The sequence below is a fragment of the Ranitomeya variabilis genome, chromosome 2 (assembly GCF_051348905.1).
Source record: "Ranitomeya variabilis isolate aRanVar5 chromosome 2, aRanVar5.hap1, whole genome shotgun sequence".
Lineage (NCBI taxonomy): Eukaryota > Metazoa > Chordata > Amphibia > Anura > Dendrobatidae > Ranitomeya > Ranitomeya variabilis.
In genome coordinates, this window is record NC_135233.1 from 910,804,641 (window position 1) to 910,828,913 (window position 24,273).

The 24,273-nt window shown below is 43.0% G+C and overlaps 2 protein-coding genes across 4 annotated transcripts in view; one reads left to right on the top strand and one right to left on the bottom strand.

Annotated features, from left to right (window-relative positions):
- Nucleotides 1-177: 177 nt before the first annotated feature.
- On the bottom strand, nucleotides 178-9,467 carry LRRIQ4 (leucine rich repeats and IQ motif containing 4). 2 transcript variants are annotated; one of them, XM_077290580.1, is made up of 6 exons: nucleotides 9,347-9,467; nucleotides 4,851-5,970; nucleotides 1,617-1,790; nucleotides 1,241-1,379; nucleotides 951-1,147; nucleotides 178-611 (listed from the first exon to the last, which is right to left on the bottom strand). In XM_077290580.1, exons 2-6 carry the CDS (start codon nucleotides 5,943-5,945, stop codon nucleotides 459-461), a joined length of 1,758 nt encoding a protein of 585 aa, XP_077146695.1. In that variant the 5' UTR covers nucleotides 5,946-5,970; nucleotides 9,347-9,467; the 3' UTR covers nucleotides 178-458. The 2 variants fall into 2 exon arrangements, with proteins under 2 accessions (XP_077146695.1, XP_077146696.1); XM_077290581.1 differs by lacking the exon at nucleotides 1,617-1,790.
- The window catches only part of LRRC34 (leucine rich repeat containing 34), a 69,278-nt gene continuing 54,384 nt past the window's right edge, over nucleotides 9,380-24,273 (top strand). The window contains exons 1-2 of one of the 2 annotated variants that reach the window (XM_077290586.1): nucleotides 9,459-9,508; nucleotides 13,115-13,251. The gene's annotated coding sequence lies outside the window, so the exon portion shown is untranslated. Of the gene's footprint in view, nucleotides 9,509-13,114; nucleotides 13,252-24,273 lie in introns of both variants that reach the window. The other variant, XM_077290585.1, reaches the window with a different exon arrangement.

The window sequence follows — 24,273 nt, forward strand, 5'->3', positions numbered from 1 at the left end:
TTAAAAGCCTGTGTTCGCAGGCAGCCAGTGCGCACTGAGAGATCTGTAACAGAGTGTTCATTGTACACAGGCTGACGTTGCTCTCGTCAGCGCGAAAAATTAATGAGGTCAAGGTGATTAAAGCACCTGAAATCAGGAATATTCACAGTTGATAAGAACACAGAGCTATACTGTTTTTTTCTGGTCTTCTTAACTTCTCATTGAAAAATTAACAATGCTCTTAGGAAAGTACAGAAGAATTGCCTGAACAGCCTTAGCTAATTGTTCAGAGAAAAACCTGTTGGATCACAATTGCAGGAAATAATCCTGTTTATGTCTACCATCCCATTTGACGCAGTACAGATGTGTTTTCACAGTTGTGGATCATACAAATCAAAAAAGCATTGGAATATATTATTGGATTTAAAGTATGGCATTCTCTTTATTTCATTTATCTTTTATGTTATTGTGATACGTTTCTACTTTTTCTTTCCTTTTGGATCACTCTTCTTGCTTTTTCCTTTCACTTTTTTGTCCTTTTTTGATTTCTTTCCTTTTTTCCCAAACTGAAGAAGATAAACAAATGGTCCCAGTCCTTTTCTTACCATTATGCCACGCCATAAAGCCTGGATCTTAAAAAAAAGGAAGTTTTTAAAAACATTTTTTTTTTAATAATACAAATAAGTTTGCTTACTTTTAAATAACGGGTTGAGCATGCATATATTCTAACGGAGAGAGAATAAGTTGCTGTCAGACAACTCCGATGGCAGTTTTTCTCTTATGAGAATAAGAAATTGGGAGTTAAAATCCAACATGTCCAATCTATCTTTCCCTTGATGTCAGAACACAGGCATACATTTTAGATGGTTGTCGGTTCCATTAAAATACGTGGGTACAGCATAATGGATCTGGGCACTTACACTTCACTTTCAAGAGGCTAAGTTCATACAAGTTTACAGCATTATTGGTACCTTTGTTGCTAAAGCATTTTTTCGCCTTTTTTCTTGTAAGTATTCCCATACAGCACTTTTGCCGAGGCTGCACACGTCTACCGGTGGCTCTAACATTGGATTGCCATCGAGTGACAGTAGGTCCAGCTTGTGTAACATGTCCAGATTATTTGGTAGACTGGTCAGATGGTTACTTTGAAGAAGCAATTTGTGCAAACCTGAGCACAAAAAAAAAAGAATAGTTTGCCGATTTGTGTTACTTACATTATAACATGAAGCACAATACCGTAGTAATACAAAAAGTATGTTACCCTGAAGTTGGCATATGGTATCGGGTAGCATCTTCAGGTTATTATTGTGACAATCCAAAACTTTAAGATTGTGTAGCAAGTTCAATGTGGATGGGAGGAATTCCAGATTATTGTTTTCAATATACAATTCTTTCAAATTCTAGATGGAACAAATGATAGAAAAATCCAACACTTACTAAAAACATACTAATCATCCAAAGTACTAAAAGTTTTGAGTGATGCAACTACATCACTTTGATTATGCTGTGATGCACTACAGCAGTACTGCAGCCTGTGATATTTGGTGGCTTGACGTGTGCTGGGCAGCTTTAGCACTATTTTTATGGTATAACTTACTGTAAATCCATTTTTAAAATAATATTAGAAATGGTTTTACCTTCAGCATAAAAATGTTGTCTGGTAAACTTGAAAGACACAAGCCATTATCTTGCCCGATGTAAAGCTTTTCCAAAGATTCGAGCTGCAGGACTTCTTCAGGGAACGTAGGAAATCTGTTCCCAGAGATTCCAAAATATGTCAGTGTTTTTAAGAATCTCACATCTGGTGTAATCTGGAGTAAGAACACAGTTCATATTCATTACACACTCCTCTCAGCAAATAAATTAAAATTACAGGCAGTCCGTGACTTACAAACATCCACCATTGCATGTCGAATCTCCAACCTCTTCACTACAGGCCAGGGCTTCTGGACATGTCCAAGCCTTATAGGTCAATGCATGGTAGAAGGTTGTGACATCAAGACGTATGCCGTGAATTTATGACCTCCGAAGCCTGGATGCGGTTGGACGTCCTCGACTACAGTAAAGAGGTTGAAGATGTGGCACGTGAAGGTGGAAAGATGATTGGATAGTTGGCAACGAGGTGGCCGGAGAGGTGAGTTATGAGGTGAGTATTGGTTAACAAAAAAATTCTATATATACTGTATGATATATATATATATATATATATATATATATATATATATATATATATATATATATATATATATATATATATATACACACTCACCGGCCACTTTATTAGGTACACCATGCTAGTAACGGGTTGGACCCCCTTTTGCCTTCAGAACTGCCTCAATTCTTCGTGGCATAGATTCAACAAGGTGCTGGAAGCATTCCTCAGAGATTTTGGTCCATATTGACATGATGGCATCACACAGTTGCCGCAGATTTGTCGGCTGCACATCCCAAAGATGCTCCATACAAGGCAGGATGGATCCATGCTTTCATGTTGTTTACGCCAAATTCTGACCCTACCATCCGAATGTCGCAGCAGAAATCGAGACTCATCAGACCAAGCAACGTTTTTCCAATCTTCTACTGTCCAATTTCGATGAGCTTGTACAAATTGTAGCCTCAGTTTCCTGTTCTTAGCTGAAAGGAGTGGTACCCGGTGTGGTCTTCTGCTGCTGTAGCCCATCTGCCTCAAAGTTCGACGCACTGTGCGTTCAGAGATGCTCTTAGGCCTACCTTGGTTGTAACGGGTGGCGATTTGAGTCACTGTTGCCTTTCTATCAGCTCGAACCAGTCTGCCCATTCTCCTCTGACCTCTGGCATCAACAAGGCATTTCCGCCCACAGAACTGCCGCTCACTGGATTTTTTTTCTTTTTCGGACCATTCTCTGTAAACCCTAGAGATGGTTGTGCGTGAAAATCCCAGTAGATCAGCAGTTTCTGAAATACTCAGACCAGCCCTTCCGGCACCAACAACCATGCCACGTTCAAAGGCACTCAAATCACCTTTCTTCCCCATACTGATGCTCGGTTTGAACTGCAGGAGATTGTCTTGACCATGTCTACATGCCTAAATGCACTGAGTTGCCGCCATGTGATTGGCTGATTAGAAATTAAGTGTTAACAAGAAGTTGGACAGGTGTACCTAATAAAGTGGCCGGTGAGTGTATATATATATAATAGAAAAAAGAAGGCAGCACTCCAAGTCCTCTTCAGGGTGAAAAATGTGAAGCTTATTCAGCCCACATCTCTGCGCGACGTTTCGGCTCACACTGAGCCTTTTTCAAGCCTTGAAAAAGGCTCAGTGTGAGCCGAAATGTCGCACAGAGATGTGGGCTGAATAAACTTCACATTTTTCACCCTGAAGAGGACTTGGAGTGCTGCCTTCTTTTTTCTATTACGTATACAAGTTGGGTAGATGAGTGGACCATTCTACCCAGGAGGCTGGGCACCCACTGGTGAGCATTGTGCTGTTCCAATTTTCTTTCTATATATATATATATATATATATATATATATATATATATGTATATATATATATACTCATTGCCTGCCATCCAGTCTTTCTATCATTGTGCACCACATCTCTGGCAGCTGCGCTATAGGCAAGGACTTCCGGCCTCTTCGACACATCGGCGGTCACTAGCCATTATGAGGTCCCGGTGCACGTCTTGATGTCACGTCACGATCTCGTAACACGCAGTGACTTCCAAGGCATGGACGCAGCCAGATGTCCTGACCTATAGTGAAAAGGCTAGAGATGCAGGACGCAATAGCAGAAAGAAGAGTAGCAAGCAGCGGGCGGCCTCAGAGGTGAGTAAAGAAGTAAATATTATCTGTTTTTGCCTGCTCTGTTCCAACTTGCATGCAATTTCGGGTTACTAATAATTTAACTAACTAATTCATAACCGGGGCATTGACTGTAATGGTAAAAAAAAAAAGTTATTTTTATTAATTTCCCAAAGCTTCTGTCCTGGTGTGGAAAAGTTTGCAAATTATTATGTACCAATATTACTGAATGTTTGATGAATGCTAGTGTTCTCATATTATTGGCAGGCACTTGTGGATTATATTTATACAAAGATATGAATATATTATAACAGCAGGAAAAGACATGGACCGCACAATCCAAATTTATACATTGATCTACTGTGGAGAAGCCACATCATGGCGAACCTCTTAGTTGGTTCCGAATCCTGACTGTAAAGGACTCTGCGGTGATCAATGCTTAAACAATACTGCACCAACAGGAGGAGTGACCTGGTGCCCTACTTCACCCATGCTGCAAGGCAAAGTCCCCATGGCTCTGGACAACCCACCCTACAGGCACCCCACCACAGCAACAATAGTGGCTCGCCACAGAGGACCAATATCAAGTGAAAGGATCAAAAAGCTCTCATTCCACATGGTCTCAGTCTGATAGAGAAATAGGCAGAACCCCTCTGTAGTCTCCTGCTAATTTAAAAATAGTGCCAAATGAGAGGAGTGTTGGTGCCAAGTAACACAAAAACGATCATCTCCTGATGCTCTATATCTTTTTCTACAGTTATAGCACCTTGAGTAGATTATGACAACGCTCCATGCAGGTGCTATGGTGGAGGTAGATAGTCACAATCCAAAATCTCTGTATTGCTGAAGATTACATATTTTGACTCACACTTGGGGACCTGAATTTTAAATACAATTACAACATACTTAAAGGAATTAAAAGTCAATATCTAGCAAAATGTACAATATATTAGGGCTCCGAGGACCATTATGGCAGGGAACTTTTATCTTTATTATGACCACCTAAAACTCAGGACAACGGAAAAAGAAGGGGGAGATAAAATTAATGTAAGGAAATATACTAATTTTCTTACATAAAATGGCCTTACCGTACTCAATAAATTGTCATCCATTGATAAGATTTGAATATTTTTGAGACCACAAATTTCATGAGGGAACTCGGTAAAGCAATTTTGGCTGAGATCTAGTGTCTGGAGGGAATCCAGCTCTGCAAATCCAGCAGGTAACATAGACAAGCCGGTGTGTTTCAGATAAAGGACAGCAAGGGATTGTAAATGACATATCCTAGATGGCAGCTTTTTTAAGTCATTATATGACAGCCCCAGTTCACTGAGCTCTTTCATTTCACTGATCAGATGAGGAAGTTTTTGCAGGTGATTCCCAGTGAGGTCCAGAACTGCCAGTTTCTTGCACTGACAAAGTGTCTTTGGCATGGAGGAAAGTTTATTGAAACTGATGAACAGTTTAACAAGATTAGATAAAGATCCAATTTCAACTGGTAGAGATGTCAACCTATTTTTTTCTAAATCCAACACCTCCAGCTCTCTCAGAGCACATATCTGTATGGGAAACAACGTAAAGTCATTATGCTGCAGATATATTTCTTTCAGGTGTAATAAGTTAGTTATTTCTGGTGGAAGAGACTTCAGCTTGTTGTTGGACAAACCAAGTAGCTGTAAATGATAAAGGCGCTTGCAAAGCTCGACTGGGAACTCTTCAAGGCTTATGTTGTAAAGTCTCAGTTCACGAAGTTGATGGATCTTGCTTATGGTATCTAATGAGTTGTAATTTAGAGGGTTGTTGCTAAGGTCTAAGTTCTGGAGATTCTTCAGCTCTCCAAGTTCTTCACAAATGTTAAGAATATTGTTATTATTCAGGTAGAGGACTTTAATGTTGTGGAAATGGCAGATCTCCTTTGGGATTACCTCAATATGGTTCTTCTCTAAGTGCAGTTCTTCAAGGTCCTCTAGATTAAAAATGGAGACAGGAATTTCAGTGTGCTTTTGTTTAGCAGAATCCATGAAGAGGACACGATATTTTACAGGGTTAAATAACTCAGATTCTTGATTTTCTTGAACAGTCTCCAATATCTGCTCCTTGGTGTCCAAAAAAACAGAAGTCACTGTATTTGAAAAGCGAACATTGAGCATCCTGCCGGGCAGACATTCGATTAGTTCAGACATGGTGGTAAATCCAGTTTGTATATGTCTATAAAAAATAAGATTACAAGATTAAATATCCTAAATATAAAAATCAGTGATGTCTTATGTAAAAGTTCTCTAATGAAATGTATAAAGGAAGTAAGCCTCTGTTCACGCAATATTTTCAGCCACAGTATTTGGAGACATCTACTGGGAGGCTCTAACGGCGTATGTTAATAGTCTTCCAGTATATAGACAAAAATTCAGCGCAATATGCTATTTTATTTTATACCTTTGTATGGAATCGCTATTCCATACCACAAAAAGTACACACACATATACAGGACTGACTCTCTTTTGAACTCTATTGGGTAACTTAAAGTTTGTAAAAAATGTTAATCTCCATTTGAATAGGGTTTTCACAGTACTGTACTTGTGGCGCCCCAGGGTCCTGGTCGTCACAGTAATGTCGCTTTCCTCAAGGGGAGAGTGATGTTACGTTTGGAGGCAAGAAAGGATAACTGTCGCCAGGTACCACAAGCATGCAACATATTCACACTCCAGGCCACCAGGGGGAGCTTTTGATCCTATTTACTAGGTGACTCCCCATATATATATAACTGGTAGTCTGTAGGGAGAGTTAGTCAGTTCCAGACAGCCGTCTGAGGAGGATAGAGGGTTCACAGAGCTGTGCATGCCCTAAAAGCTGCAGCTCCCAGAAGGAGACACATAGAAAGCTGAATACATTGCAGGAAAGCAAAGCACGGGAGAGGATACCAGAAGGGGACCAGCCCCAAGCAGGCTGCCTCCTTCTGAGGAGCAGAATACCGGTAGCCAGAATACGGAGGTTGTGAGGACCTCCACGCTTTACATCAGAGACCGGCAGGACAGCTGAACTGCAAGTTCCCTGTCCGACCTAACACCCAGGAGGCACGGTGACACCCCACAGAGCCGGGTCATCTCAGAGACCCTATAAACAGGATTAAGTCACCAGTCATACGGGTTTTGTCCTATCCTATATGGGGGACAGAGAGAGATAACATCTGTGAGGACCTTATGTCAAGCTTCTAGCAGTAAGGGACTACACCACTACAGCGCAAAGGAAGGCTATTGATTTCCACCTGGACAAGGGGACTTGCCACCAAACCGGCTGGACCCTACCTGCCCTGTGATCCAGTGGCCTGGACTGTGGCTGCTGAACTCTTCAGTAAACGAGGTAAAGAGACTGCAAACCTGTGTCTTCGTTCCTTACCGCACCTCTCACCATTATACCATCTATACAATGGGAAGCCCTGGGGATATACTTCACCTGTGGGAAGTTATACCATCTAGCTGCCATAACATCACCCCAGTGGACCCCTAAAAGCTGCGTCGGTCGCCCTGACCAAATACCACAGGTGGCGTCAGGAAAAATAGACTTTATCCCTTTAAAGACCTTTCCCTTTTACATGGGCGCCCAGAAATTAGCAAAGTTGAACTCAATAGTTGCCTAAGGAGACTTAGGGCTTGCTCACATGAACGATAATTCTCTCTTCCAAGGGAATTGTATCAATTGTGGCAATGACACTTAGCTCAAACTCGTATATAGTCAAGCAAATAAGGCAGCACACTGCAGCGCTAAAACATGCAAACATGAAACATGAAAACTGAACTGCATTACTGCACTAGAAATATGAAAAATTAGAGCGTTTAGCGCATAAAAATGGCCAATTTTATGTGTACCTGATAGCCACTTTAGGGCATCTCTCTTATACCAGATTCTACGCTTTCCTTTCCTCGCTGAGAATAAACGTCTCCATTTGAATGGGTACCTGTGAAAACCTCTTCTTAGAGGCCATTTTTATGTGCTAAACGATCTCATTTTTCATATTTCTAGTGCAGTAATGCAGTTCAGTTTTCATGTTTCATGTTTGCATGTTTCAGCGCTGCAGTGTGCTGCCTTATTTGCTTGACTATATACGAGTTGGTGACTCTAGGTTCAGCACCTGTTCACACTTAGTCTATGTTTGGATGTGACGGTCAGTTTTTTTAAATGTATTACTTAGCTCAAACTGACAGAGTCCGATCCGAGTGTCAGTTTATTGTGATCTGATTAACTCGCATTCGAAAATCGTATCACAGGTACCGAAAACACAGAGAAACACAGAGAACTTAGGGAGTGTGTCACTGAAGAGCTGGAGAGCAGCTACAACAGTGAAGCAGGGTGGAGATATTTTGGGGCTGCATTTCAGCAAATGTTGTTGGGAATTTGGTCATGACCACTAGTGTCCTCAATGCTGAGGAATACAGAAACTTATCATCATGTAAGAATCTTGAAGGCTTCTGATTAGCTCCAAATTTAATCTGCAGTAAGGCAACGAACCTAAATACTCAGCTAATGTCATTAAAGGGAACCTAAAGCCAAAAAACGCTATTAACCTTGTAGATATGGGGTTAACGTACAGGTTAAGAGCGTTCTGAAGCTGCCTGGCAGCCACACTTACAGTAGAATCTCCCTGTGGGGAAAAAATTAAATGTATTCCTCCTGGTAACGTTCGGGGTGTTGCCGGCATGGTGTCAGTCACCGCTCTGAGTATAGAGAACTGCAGCTGTAATATTAGTGGTTTTTCATGTGACAGGTTCCCTTTGAGAACTATCTTCAGCGGCACAGAGACTGTGGGCAGGTGCACCTAGAAGAATTTCAGCGGCACAGAGACTGTGTGCAGGTGCACCTAGAAGAATTTCAGCGGCACAGAGACTGTGGGCAGGGGCACCTAGAAGAATTTCAGCGGCACAGGGACTGTGTGCAGGTGCACCTAGAAGAATGACGTCTGAAGGTAAAGGGCGATCACAGGGAATGTTGATTTGATTTAGATTTCTCTTTTGTTCACTTATTTTACATTTTGTTAATTGCTAAAAATAAAATTCTTCATCTTCTTCTCAATTTCTTCCACTATTTCTTCTTCTATTGCTTTTCAAGGTATGCTTACTTTTCAGCAGTTACTACAACTGCCTGAACCCTTTACACAGTAGTGAAGACATGTTATACATATACTGCACACATATACATATATTATCTTGTGAGATGGAGGACAGATATTTTGCAGACCCCAGCAATGCCATGGTGGGTGAGTGACCGTACACCCGAGTAACTGGCTGGTGATAATTATGTGCCCAATTCACAAGAACTGGAAAAAAAATCATCTGCACAGAGTTTAGTGTATAGGAAAAAAAAATGGAAACATCCTCAAGACAGGAATGGTCATTGCTCTGCTGTCCAGCACCGGCACACCATTACATCCCAGGGACACTCTCATTACCAGTCCTCCCATTGCCCCTAAACGTGCGACCCCCGAACAGTGTGATATGTGCAGAGTACAGGATCTCACAATGGCGCCTGCGCTGCCTCACAACAACTCAGCTATGACACCGGGGGAGAACGGCTGCCGGTGTAGTGTGCCTACCGGAGTTCTGAGCCCGCCGGTGTACTGTGCCCACCGTGCCCGCTCTTCACAGCAGTCTTGTGAGTGTGGAGCTGTAGCAGCTTCTGAGCAGTGTACGGCGGCTGCCATGGCAACCGGGGACAACAGACAGCGGAGGAGACCGGCGGGGCAGGACGGCTACAGGTTATTAATACTCTTATTATTATCATACTATTATCATTAATACTCATAATGTGTCAGGGGGTCACAGAATGTACACGGGCTGTATACAGACTGATTGTATATGGAGACTGCTTGGCTGTATACAGACTGATTGTATATGGAGACTGCTCGGCTGTATACAGACTGACTGTATATGGAGACTGCTCGGCTATACCCAGACTGATTGTATATGGAGACTACTCGGCTGTATACAGACTGATTGTATATGGAGACTGCTCGGCTGTATACAGACTGATTGTATATGGAGACTGCTCAGCTGTATACAGACTGCATTGTATATGGAGACTGCTTGGCTGTATACAGACTGACTGTATATGGAGACTGCTTGGCTGTATGCAGACTATATATGGAGACTACTTAGCTGTATACAGACTGATTGTATATGGAGACTGCATGGCTGTATGCAGACTGTATATGGAGACTACTTGGCTGTATACAGACTGATTGTATATGGAGACTGCTCGGCTATACACAGACTGATTGTATATGGAGACTGCTTGGCTGTATACAGACTGAATGTATATGGAGACTGCTTGGCTGTATGCAGACTATATATGGAGACTACTTGGCTGTATACAGACTGATTGTATATGGAGACTGCATGGCTGTATGCAGACTGTATATGGAGACTACTTGGCTGTATACAGACTGATTGTATATGGAGACTGCTCGGCTATACACAGACTGATTGTATATGGAGACTGCTTGGCTGTATACAGACTGAATGTATATGGAGACTGCATGGCTGTATACAGACTGACTGTATATGGAGACTGCTCGGCTATACCCAGACTGATTGTATATGGAGACTGCTTGGCTGTATACAGACTGATTGTATATGGAGACTGCATGGCTGTATACAGACTGTGTATGGAGACTGCTCGGCTGTATACAGACTGACTGTATATGGAGACTGCATGGCTGTATACAGACTGATTGTATATGGAGACTGCTCGGCTGTATACAGACTGATTGTATATGGAGACTGCTTGGCTGTATACAGACTGAATGTATATGGAGACTGCATGGCTGTATACAGACTGACTGTATATGGAGACTGCTCGGCTATACCCAGACTGATTGTATATGGAGACTGCTTGGCTGTATACAGACTGATTGTATATGGAGACTGCATGGCTGTATACAGACTGTGTATGGAGACTGCTCGGCTGTATACAGACTGACTGTATATGGAGACTGCATGGCTGTATACAGACTGATTGTATATGGAGACTGCTCGGCTGTATACAGACTGATTGTATATGGAGACTGCTTGGCTGTATACAGACTGCATTGTATATGGAGACTGCTCGGCTGTATACAGACTGATTGTATATGGAGACTGCATGGCTGTATACAGACTGTATATGGAGACTGCTCGGCTGTATACAGACTGATTGTATATGGAGACTGCTTGGCTGTATACAGACCGATTGTATATGAAGACTGCTCGGCTGTATACAGACTGATTGTATATGAAGACTGCTTGGCTATACACAGACTGATTGTATATGGAGACTGCATGGCTGTATACAGACTAACTGTATATGGAGACTGCTCGGCTGTATACAGACCGATTGTATATGAAGACTGCTCGGCTGTATACAGACTGATTATATATGAAGACTGCTTGGCTATACACAGACTGATTGTATATGGGGACTGCATGGCTGTATACAGACTGACTGTATATGGAGACTGCTCGGCTGTATACAGACTGACTGTATATGGAGACTGCATGGCTGTATACAGACTGATTTTATATGGAGACTGCTCGGCTGTATACAGACTGTTTGTATATGGAGACTGCTTGGCTGTATACAGACTGCATTGTATATGGAGACTGCTCGGCTGTATACAGACTGCATTGTATATGGAGACTGCTCGGCTGTATACAGACTGATTGTACATGGAGACTGCTCGGCTGTATACAGACTGTATATGGAGACTGCATGGCTGTATACAGACTGATTGTATATGGAGACTGCTCAGCTGTATACAGACTGACTGTATATGGAGACTGCATGGCTGTATACAGACTGATTGTATATGGAGACTGCTCGGCTGTATACAGACTGTATGTGGAGACTACTCGGCTGTATACAGGCTGATTGTATATGGAGACTGCTCGGCTGTATACATACTGATTGTATATGAAGACTGCTCGGCTGTATACAGACTGATTGTATATGAAGACTCCTCGGCTGTATACAGACTGATTGCATATGGAGACTGTTTGACTGTATACAGACTGATTGTCTATGAAGACTACTCGGCTGTATACAGACTGATTGTATATGGAGACTCCTCGGCTGTATACAGACTGATTGGATATGGAGACTGTTCGGCTGTATACAGACTGATTGTATATGGAGACTGCTCAGCTGTATACAGACTGCAATGTTTATGGAGACTACTCGGCTGTATACAGACTGATTGTATATGGAGACTGCTCAGCTGTATATAGACTGATTGTACATGGAGACTACTCTGCTGTATACAGACTGATTGTATATGGAGACTGCTCGGCTGTATACAGACTGATTGTATATGGAGACTGCTCGGCTGTATACAGACTGCAGTGTATATGGAGACTGCTTGGCTGTATACAGACTGCAATGTTTATGGAGACTACTCGGCTGTATACAGACTGCAATGTATATGGAGATTGCTTGGCTGTATACAGACTGATTGTATATGGAGACTGCCCGTCTGTATACAGACTGATTGTATATGGAGACTGCATGGCTGTATGGATACTATACAACTGTATTTGGCTGTGTGCGGAGACTTTGCTGTATGAAGTCTACACAACAGACTACTTGGCTTTATGGAGACTATAAGGGGAGACTATAAGGCTGAATATGGCTGTGTGTGGAGACTGGACGGCCATATGGGGACTGCATAGATGTATGTGGAGACTGGAGGGCCCTATGGAGACTGCATGGCTGTATACGGAGATTGCACGGCTGCGACCGGTGTAGTTATGTTTTCATATTAACAAGGGCTCACTCACTTTGGTGTATATTCCGTAACGTGAAAGAATCCCATATGCGAATGACACTCGAGTGTCATCTTACTATGATCTAATTATCTTGCATGAGAGAATCGCAGCACAGGTGCAGAGAAGATGGAGAACTTAATTTCTCCATCTTCTCCATTGTCACTTTGAGCATACATTGGATTGCACTCAGATGTGCAATCCGATGTTTTGCACTCACCCATAGACTTGTATGGATCCGATCATCGGATGCTCTCATAACATGCTGCAATTGCTTTCTCATGCAAATAATCGCAGATCTGCTCACAGAATAACTGGGCTGAGTGCAATCCAGGTGCTGTCGGATAAAACATCAGATAGCACTCGGCCGTGGTATGGGGGGTAAAAAAATGGTAAAGAAACAGTGCAGTTTATTGTTAGTACAGATGCCCTAAACCACCCGACACAATGTCACTGATTATGGTAGGGTCAGGTCACAGTGCAGACTGGTGTAGACTTCTGTATATGCTGCCAGTGATTGCTCTGAATGTTTCCTTAAGTTCCTATGAATCTTGTTTTTATCATAGGTTTGGTGTAAGCCCATGAGGGAGACATCTTAGGTCCCTATAGACCCCCATGCTCCAGGTGTAAACCTGTAGAATGTCTTTCTGCCATCCCCTGGGCCAAATTTCTTCTGCAAATCTTTATTCTTTTTACTGGAAAGGTAAAACTTCTTTGCTTTATTACTTAAGGACACAGTAAAACATGTCACAAGTTGCACATTTTACCTCTGACAGAAGTAAAACTGTAGATGTGAACAGTAAGAACATCAACATATTGACGACGTTTCCAATACAAAGGCATACCCCAGAGTATTGAATACAGTGCAGTGTTCTTCTCGTTACACACAGAACCAATGGCAGAACCATGAAGGTGGAAGGTTAAAGTCACACATCTGTTTTCAGACTGACAGTATACGGACCCATAGAGCTTGTCTTACAATTAGGGTTGATCAAATAGCTTTGGATAACTCTTTATCTGAATAGCTGCATCAGATAACCGTATACCTGGAGGGCTCCCGATAATCAGCTGATCAGGCCGCAGCTGCATGTGTCTCAGCTGTGTGACATGTAAAGTAAGCTGCGGAGACACCATCACGTGTTTCTCAACGCAAGCAATGAATAGCCAGGCCTTTCTCCGGGAAGGAACAACCACAGGAAGGGCAGCATCCAATAAAGGAGAATATCCAATAAAGGAAGACCACCTATGCCAAGCATGGTATCCATCCACAAACAGCTGTTTCGGGGTTTTTGCCCCTTATCAGTGTGGGGTAGGAAACTGGCTATTAGGAGCAGTGCCTGGTGAAAGGCTATGAAGGAACAGATGAATGACCTCGGGGAGACCAAAACATCCAACACTGCGGAGACACCATCACGTGTTTCTCAACGCAGTGATCCAGAACACTGCCCTCATCCCTTATGGGAAATATGCAAACGCATGTAAAGTAAGCTGCGGAGACACCATCACGTGTTTCTCAACGCAAGCAATGAATAGCCAGGCCTTTCTCCGGGAAGGAACAACCACGGGAAGGGCAGCATCCAATAAAGGAGAATATCCAATAAAGGAAGACCACATATGCCAAGCATGGTATCCATCCACAAACAGCTGTTTCGGGGTTTTTGCCCCTTATCAGTGTGGGGTAGGAAACTGGCTATTAGGAGCAGTGCCTGGTGAAAGGCTATGAAGGAACAGATGAATGACCTCGGGGAGACCAAAACATCCAACACTGCGGAGACACCATCACGTGTTTCTCAACACAGTGACCCAGAACACTGCCCCCATCCCTTATGGGAAATATGCAAACGCATGTAAAGTAAGCTGCGGAGACACCATCACGTGTTTCTCAACGCAAGCAATGAATAGCCAGGCCTTTCTCCGGGAAGGAACAACCACGGGAAGGGCAGCATCCAATAAAGGAGAATATCCAATAAAGGAAGACCACCTATGCCAAGCATGGTATCCATCCACAAACAGCTGTTTCGGGGTTTTTGCCCCTCATCAGTGTTGGGTAGGAAACTGGCTATTAGGAGCAGTGCCTGGTGAAAGGCTATGAAGGAACAGATGAATGACCTCGGGGAGACCAAAACATCCAACACTGCGGAGACACCATCACGTGTTTCTCAACACAGTGATCCAGAACACTGCCCTCATCCCTTATGGGAAATATGCAAACGCATGTAAAGTAAGCTGCGGAGACACCATCACGTGTTTCTCAATGCAAGCAATGAATAGCCAGGCCTTTCTCCGGGAAGGAACAACCACGGGAAGGGCAGCATCCAATAAAGGAGAATATCCAATAAAGGAAGACCACCTATGCCAAGCATGGTATCCATCCACAAACAGCTTTTTTTTTTTTTTTTTTTTTTTTTTTTTTCTTTTCCCCTCAGATGGGAAGTTCCACAGTCAGGTAACCAAAACTATAAGGAACTCATCTCCCAAAACAGCGTGCCACACACTTAGTGCCACCGCCATTCCCATCATCATTGGAAAACACACAAAAAATGTTTTAATTAACAACCAAAAACCACTTCAAGATACATTAACAAAATGTTTCCACTTTTTAGTCTTCCAAATTCCCTCTGCATCCACCTCCCCTCTCCTCCTCTGATCACACACAAAGCAAAAATACAATTTTCCCAAAATAATTTTTATACAGTTTTTAACCTCAATATCCTTCCTTTTAAACACATACACATTCCTCACATCCCACAAAACCTCTTTTATACATGCCATCATCAACCACAATACTCTCTCCTTCTCCCCACACATACCCAATCCAAACATAAAGAGCTCAAAAGACAACAGATTTACCTCACACAGCTCCTTACACAAACGACCCAGACCTGCAATCACACTTCTAGCATACTGACAATTCCAAAACAAATGCACCACACTCTCACTCCCACCACATCCACTCCTCGGACACCTCTCACTCCTCACTAAACCCCGATTTTTCAGAAACTCCCTCACTGGCAACACCCCATGCAATGACTGCCATACAATCTCACTCTGCCTATTTGTCATACCATTCACACGTACCTTCTTCCATACTTTCTGCACATCATCCCCTCTTACCATTTTAAAATCTGGCAAGAACAGCCTATGGGCTCGTCCTACAATAATGTCACATTCCATCTCTCTACACTCAATCATCTTATATACAGCTTTCTTTTTTTCTAACAATCTCACATCCACATCACAAAGTTCATACTTCACTAGAAATTTGTAAACCCACACATACCACACAGGAACCTCAAAAGCCACTGGGCTCCTAAGATCTCTTTCACGCCATTTCAAATGAAACAATAAATTTCCAAACAAAAACCTGCACATACATGCATACTTCCCATCCATCCTAATCACACCTAGTACAAACACCATAATATTCACGCCGAAAAAAACATTCAAATTTGGGAAACCCAGTCCCCCCTTATCCAAACTCTTCATAACAATCTCTCTCCTTGCACGCTCCATACATGAACCCCAAAAAAAGACAAACAAAACCCTATTTAATCTTCTAATACACATGTGGCTTGGTGGAAACACCATCGCAACATACAAAAAAATAGGTAACACAACACTCTTAATAACTAAAATTTTACCAAAAAACGTAAGATCCCTCAAACTCCAAAAATTTAACTTACGCTCCACTCTCTCTCTCACATCCACCCAGCTTTCCTCTCCATCCAATTTCTCTGAAAATTTCACACCCAAAACCTTTATCGATCCACTCACCACATTCACTCCAACATCATCGCTCAGACTCCTTCCCCCAAAATTCTTACACTCACTCTTCTCCCAATTCACTTTAAAAGCAGATGCTCCACAAAAAATAGAAACCAACAACTTCACACGCCGTACCGAACACTCTGAATCACACAGCACACACACATCATCCATATAGCCACTCATCTTCCATTCTCTCCCCCCACCCCCGGGTACTTGCACACCCCGAATCACCTTATCTTTTCTTAACAAACATAACAAAGGCTCAATTGCGCAAATAAAAACGATAGGGGACAAAGGACACCCCTGCCGAACACCCGAAATTACATTTACTCTCCTCCCCACATTTCCATTCAACAACACACAACTGTAAATATTCTTATACAAACTTCTCACTCTCTCAACAAACTCAGAAGGAAAACCCATCTTCACCAACACACTAAACAAAAAACCATGCGCCAATCTATCATACGCCTTCTCAAAATCCAAACTCAACACATACACCCCTTTCTTACGATTCATGCAGTCCCACAAACAATCTCTCAACATACACAAACTTCCATGTATTCGTCTTCCAGGTACCGCACAACATTGCTCCTCACCCACCACACTCCCAACCACACCACGCATCCTGTTAGCCAAAAGTTTCGCATAAATCTTATAATCACAATTCAGCAATGTGATCGGCCTCCAATTTTTTAGATTTTTCAAATCACCTTTTTTTGGCAATAACACAACCACCCCTGCACGCATACCATTTGCCACCTCTGCGTTCGCCCACATATACTTACATACATCCACAAAATCCTTCCCAATCACATCCCACATCACACGATAAAATTCCACCGGTAAACCATCCTCCCCCGGTGTTTTATTCAGCGCCATACTGCACACCACCTTCCATACTTCTTCACCCGTCACCTCACCCATCAAACTTTCCCTTTCTATCCTATTCAAACTATTTTCCAAAACACTCAACACCTCACCCTCCAAACCTTCATCCCTCCATTTCACAGCATACAAATCATCATAAAACTTTGCCACTTCCTCACACAAGTCCGCGCCACTAACTTCATTTCCATCCATCCCATTCAAAACACTCATACTCTGTCTCTTCCCAAAAACTTTCTTAAAGAAAAACCGCGAACACTTCTCATTCTTCTCCAAATTCTCTAATTTGGCCCTATACACAATACTCCTCCCTCTTTCTAACAAAAAATCATTCACTTCTTTTTTCACTTTCACTAAATCTTCACTCACATCCATCCCTCCCGCCCTCAACTTATACAACAAACTCAATCTTGCATTTAAAAAAACAAACCTTTCTCTCTTTGCAGCCGCACACTTGTACCCGAGTTTTTTAAAAAAACTCTTGGTTCTCCATTTAACCCAATCCCACCATTCACACACATTTCTGAAATCACTCCTGCACCCACACCACTCTGCATAATGTCTTTCATACTCCTCTCTCACCCCCCCTCCTTCCAGCAAACTCACATTCAACTTCCACACACCTTTCCCAGCTACCTCATTAACATGCAAATCCAATTCACACTTCATACACACATGATCCGAAAAAAACACCCTCTCCTGTGCATAACTAACAGGAATCAGATTTTTGGAAACAAAACAATAGTCCAATCTAGACTCCACCCTCCCACTGTCAGAAAAAAACGTATTTAACAACGGAGTTATCTTGCATGCCCGCTGCATATCTTTTAAACCAAAATCACTCACCATATCCATTAACACTTTCCCTGATGCATCGACATTCACACTTCCCACATCACAGTTCATATCACCCACTATCACAACAGGCACTCTTCCTGGAATAAAAAACTTAATTTTTTCAAATAAAACTCTACGCTCCTGTTTATCCACAGGCGCATATACATTAATAACGCAAAAACGAACATTTCTAAACTCAAAATTAGCCAACACACACCTTCCAACCTCAATCACCATATAGTCACACAAACTCACATCATTTCCCTTCACCAAAAAACCCACACCATCATTTTTATTACAGGCACTCCCTGACCACACAGACGCACCATGAGGCCATTCACTCCCCTTCACACCATCCACAATCCCACACTCCTGCAGACAAAAAATTCCTGCATTCTGGGTTGCAAAAAAATCCAAAATGGCTGCCCGCCGCCACCTGCTTTTAAAGACCCTCACATTTTGTGATATGAGTACAAAACCCATCACATACACAAAAAAATAATTCTTAAAAAAATAACCTACGAACATGACATTACTCAACTTACATGAAAAACAAACCAAAAGGAAAAAAAAAAAAAAAATTTAAAGGCAAATGCTATATACAAAATCACCTAGCTACTGAAATAATAGCACATATCTACACAGCACCGCCACTGTCCTCCTCCACCATCTGCGCTGAGCAGCTTTCAGAGCCGCTGACCTCCATACACTCCTCCACACGCGCCTTCTTCTGCCCAGCCTTCCTCTGGGGCCCTCCACCTTCATCACAGATTTCCCCACCACCCTCCCTGGGACACTTTCGACCTCCAGGCTCCTCTTCTGAGGAAAAAACGCCAATGCTTTCTGGATCAGAATCAACAATCAATGACGCAGCCATCTCCTCCGCCCCAGAAGTGTCAAAATCCATCAAACCACCCAACTCCTCATCTTTGGTAACTGGGGACTCCTTTTTTTTCTTTTTATTTTTAACCATAGCACGCTCTTCTTGCTTTGCAGCTCTCCAGAATAACTTGTCCTCCAGCTCCTCCTTCCTCCTTTCAGCCTCCTTGTCCTCCTGCCGTCTATCCCGCCGTCTCTCAACCATGGAGGGCGGAATTACCTCAGCGCTTTGCTGCGCAGATGCCTCGCTTTCCTCCCGCTTCCTCTCCTCCTCCCGTTTCTTAACCTCCTCCTCTCTCTTTTTTTCCTCCTCCTGCCTCCGCTCCTCCCTACGTTTCTTTTCTTCCTCCTCCCGCCTCTCCTCCTCTCTAGTTGGCCTCCTTGGCACACCATATGGACAGTCCTTATACAGGTGCCCTGTATTACCACACTGGTCACATTCACGTGGCATCGGACACTGAGCCGCTGTATGGCCTTCTTGCTTGCAGTTACGACAAACCATGCTCTTCTCACATGTGTTCTGTAAGTGCCCAAATTGAAAACACTTCCTGCAGTATAGAGGCTGCCCTGCATACGACAGAAAGCCCCTATGACCCGCCACTGAAAAGTTCGCCGGGGGATGGGTAAAGCCTCCCAAACAGCTTGGGTCTTTCCTCAGTTTCACACGAAACACATATTTACAATTAAAAATGCCCAAACAATTTCTCTGTTTCTCTCCACTTTTTACATATTCGCAGTACCGAGCCAGGAACTGCTCCAGCAGCCTTACTTCTGTGTAAGGATTGTACACGGTTACAGTCACTACTTTCTCCATGAGCCCAAACAAAGGCTCCACCCGCACTCCCCCCAGGCAGGGGTCACCATCATGGCTTCTTAACCACTCGAAGACAGTTAGACAGCAAGGCTCACTCACAAAGGTTACATCATATATACCTTGGTTGTGAAATTCATTCACACTGAAAATGTCAGTCCGATGAGCTCCAGCCTTTCCCTCCAGCAGGTCACGAACCACATATACCACGTTGTTTTTGGCACCATCCTCCACGACCAAACGAATCGTATTCTTGACAAACATCTTCAGTCTTCACTGCCGATACGAATATCGCAGACGAAAATTAGCAGCACGCTGCAAAGAAACACTCGCACCCTCTGACTGCGACACAAGATCGCAGCCAAAAGGCCGAGAGGCACTCCTACCCACAGACAGCTGTTTCGGGGTGTTTGCCCCTCATCAGTGTGGAGTAGGAAACTGGCTATTAGGAGCAGTGCCTGGTGAAAGGCTATGAAGGAACAGATGAATGACCTCGGGGAGACCAAAACATCCAACACTGCGGAGACACCATCACGTGTTTCTCAACGCAGTGATCCAGAACACTGCCCTCATCCCTTATGGGAAATATGCAAACGCATGTAAAGTAAGCTGCGGAGACACCATCACGTGTTTCTCAACGCAAGCAATGAATAGCCAGGCCTTTCTCCGGGAAGGAACAACCACGGGAAGGGCAGCATCCAATAAAGGAGAATATCCAATAAAGGAAGACCACATATGCCAAGCATGGTATCCATCCACAAACAGCTGTTTCGGGGTTTTTGCCCCTTATCAGTGTGGGGTAGGAAACTGGCTATTAGGAGCAGTGCCTGGTGAAAGGCTATGAAGGAACAGATGAATGACCTCGGGGAGACCAAAACATCCAACACTGCGGAGACACCATCACGTGTTTCTCAACACAGTGACCCAGAACACTGCCCCCATCCCTTATGGGAAATATGCAAACGCATGTAAAGTAAGCTGCGGAGACACCATCACGTGTTTCTCAACGCAAGCAATGAATAGCCAGGCCTTTCTCCGGGAAGGAACAACCACGGGAAGGGCAGCATCCAATAAAGGAGAATATCCAATAAAGGAAGACCACCTATGCCAAGCATGGTATCCATCCACAAACAGCTGTTTCGGGGTTTTTGCCCCTCATCAGTGTTGGGTAGGAAACTGGCTATTAGGAGCAGTGCCTGGTGAAAGGCTATGAAGGAACAGATGAATGACCTCGGGGAGACCAAAACATCCAACACTGCGGAGACACCATCACGTGTTTCTCAACACAGTGATCCAGAACACTGCCCTCATCCCTTATGGGAAATATGCAAACGCATGTAAAGTAAGCTGCGGAGACACCATCACGTGTTTCTCAATGCAAGCAATGAATAGCCAGGCCTTTCTCCGGGAAGGAACAACCACGGGAAGGGCAGCATCCAATAAAGGAGAATATCCAATAAAGGAAGACCACCTATGCCAAGCATGGTATCCATCCACAAACAGCTTTTTTTTTTTTTTTTTTTTTCTTTTCCCTCAGATGGGAAGTTCCACAGTCAGGTAACCAAAACTATAAGGAACTCATCTCCCAAAACAGCGTGCCACACACTTAGTGCCACCGCCATTCCCATCATCATTGGAAAACACACAAAAAATGTTTTAATTAACAACCAAAAACCACTTCAAGATACATTAACAAAATGTTTCCACTTTTTAGTCTTCCAAATTCCCTCTGCATCCACCTCCCCTCTCCTCCTCTGATCACACACAAAGCAAAAATACAATTTTCCCAAAATAATTTTTATACAGTTTTTAACCTCAATATCCTTCCTTTTAAACACATACACATTCCTCACATCCCACAAAACCTCTTTTATACATGTCATCATCAACCACAATACTCTCTCCTTCTCCCCACACATACCCAATCCAAACATAAAGAGCTCAAAAGACAACAGATTCACCTCACACAACTCCTTACACAAACGACCCAGACCTGCAATCACACTTCTAGCATACTGACAATTCCAAAACAAATGCACCACACTCTCACTCCCACCACATCCACTCCTCGGACACCTCTCACTCCTCACTAAACCCCGATTTTTCAGAAACTCCCTCACTGGCAACACCCCATGCAATGACTGCCATACAATCTCACTCTGCCTATTTGTCATACCATTCACACGTACCTTCTTCCATACTTTCTGCACATCATCCCCTCTTACCATTTTAAAATCTGGCAAGAACAGCCTATGGGCTCGTCCTACAATAATGTCACATTCCATCTCTCTACACTCAATCATCTTATATACAGCTTTCTTCTTTTCTAACAATCTCACATCCACATCACAAAGTTCATACTTCACTAGAAATTTGTAAACCCACACATACCACACAGGAACCTCAAAAGCCACTGGGCTCCTAAGATCTCTTTCACGCCATTTCAAACGAAACAAGAAATTTCCAAACAAAAACCTGCACATACATGCATACTTCCCATCCATCCTAATCACACCTAGTACAAACACCATAATATTCACGCCGAAAAAAACATTCAAATTTGGGAAACCCAGTCCCCCCTTATCCAAACTCTTCATAACAATCTCTCTCCTCGCACGCTCCATACATGAACCCCAAAAAAAGACAAACAAAACCCTATTTAATCTTCTAATACACATGCAGCTTGGTGGAAACACCATCGCAACATACAAAAAAATAGGTAACACAACACTCTTAATAACTAAAATTTTACCAAAAAACGTAAGATCCCTCAAACTCCAAAAATTTAACTTACGCTCCACTCTCTCTCTCACATCCACCCAGCTTTCCTCTCCATCCAATTTCTCTGAAAATTTCACACCCAAAACCTTTATCGATCCACTCACCACATTCACTCCAACATCATCGCTCAGACTCCTTCCCCCAAAATTCTTACACTCACTCTTCTCCCAATTCACTTTAAAAGCAGATGCTCCACAAAAAATAGAAACCAACAACTTCACACGCCGTACCGAACACTCTGAATCACACAGCACACACACATCATCCATATAGCCACTCATCTTCCATTCTCTCCCCCCACCCCCGGGTACTTGCACACCCCGAATCACCTTATCTTTTCTTAACAAACATAACAAAGGCTCAATTGCGCAAATAAAAACAATAGGGGACAAAGGACACCCCTGCCGAACACCCGAAAATACATTTACTCTCCTCCCCACATTTCCATTCAACAACACACAACTGTAAATATTCTTATACAAACTTCTCACTCTCTCAACAAACTCAGAAGGAAACCCCATCTTCACCAACACACTAAACAAAAAACCATGCGCCAATCTATCATACGCCTTCTCAAAATCCAAACTCAACACATACACCCCCTTCTTACGATTCATGCAGTCCCACAAACAATCTCTCAACATACACAAACTTCCATGTATTCGTCTTCCAGGCACCGCACAACATTGCTCCTCACCCACCACACTCCCAACCACACCACGCATCCTGTTAGCCAAAAGTTTCGCATAAATCTTATAATCACAATTCAGCAATGTGATCGGCCTCCAATTTTTTAGATTTTTCAAATCACCTTTTTTTGGCAATAACACAACCACCCCTGCACGCATACCATTTGCCACCTCTGCATTCGCCCACATATACTTACATACATCCACAAAATCCTTCCCAATCACATCCCACATCACACGATAAAATTCCACCGGTAGACCATCCTCCCCCGGTGTTTTATTCAGCGCCATACTGCACACCACCTTCCATACTTCTTCACCCGTCACCTCACCCATCAAACTTTCCCTTTCTATCCTATTCAAACTATTTTCCAAAACACTCAACACCTCACCCTCCAAACCTTCATCCCTCCATTTCACAGCATACAAATCATCATAAAACTTTGCCACTTCCTCACACAAGTCCGCGCCACTAACTTCATTTCCATCCATCCCATTCAAAACACTCATACTCTGTCTCTTCCCAAAAACTTTCTTAAAGAAAAACCGCGAACACTTCTCATTCTTCTCCAAATTCTCTAATTTGGCCCTATACACAATACTCCTCCCTCTTTCTAACAAAAAATCATTCACTTCTTTTTTCACTTTCACTAAATCTTCACTCACATCCATCCCTCCCGCCCTCAACTTATACAACAAACTCAATCTTGCATTTAAAAAACAAACCTTTCTCTCTTTGCAGCCGCACACTTGTACCCGAGTTTTTTAAAAAAACTCTTGGTTCTCCATTTAACCCAATCCCACCATTCACACACATTTCTGAAATCACTCCTGCACCCACACCACTCTGCATAATGTCTTTCATACTCCTCTCTCACCCCCCCTCCTTCCAGCAAACTCACATTCAACTTCCACACACCTTTCCCAGCCACCTCATTAACATGCAAATCCAATTCACACTTCATACACACATGATCCGAAAAAAACACCCTCTCCTGTGCATAACTAACAGGAATCAGATTTTTTGAAACAAAACAATAGTCCAATCTAGACTCCACCCTCCCACTGTCAG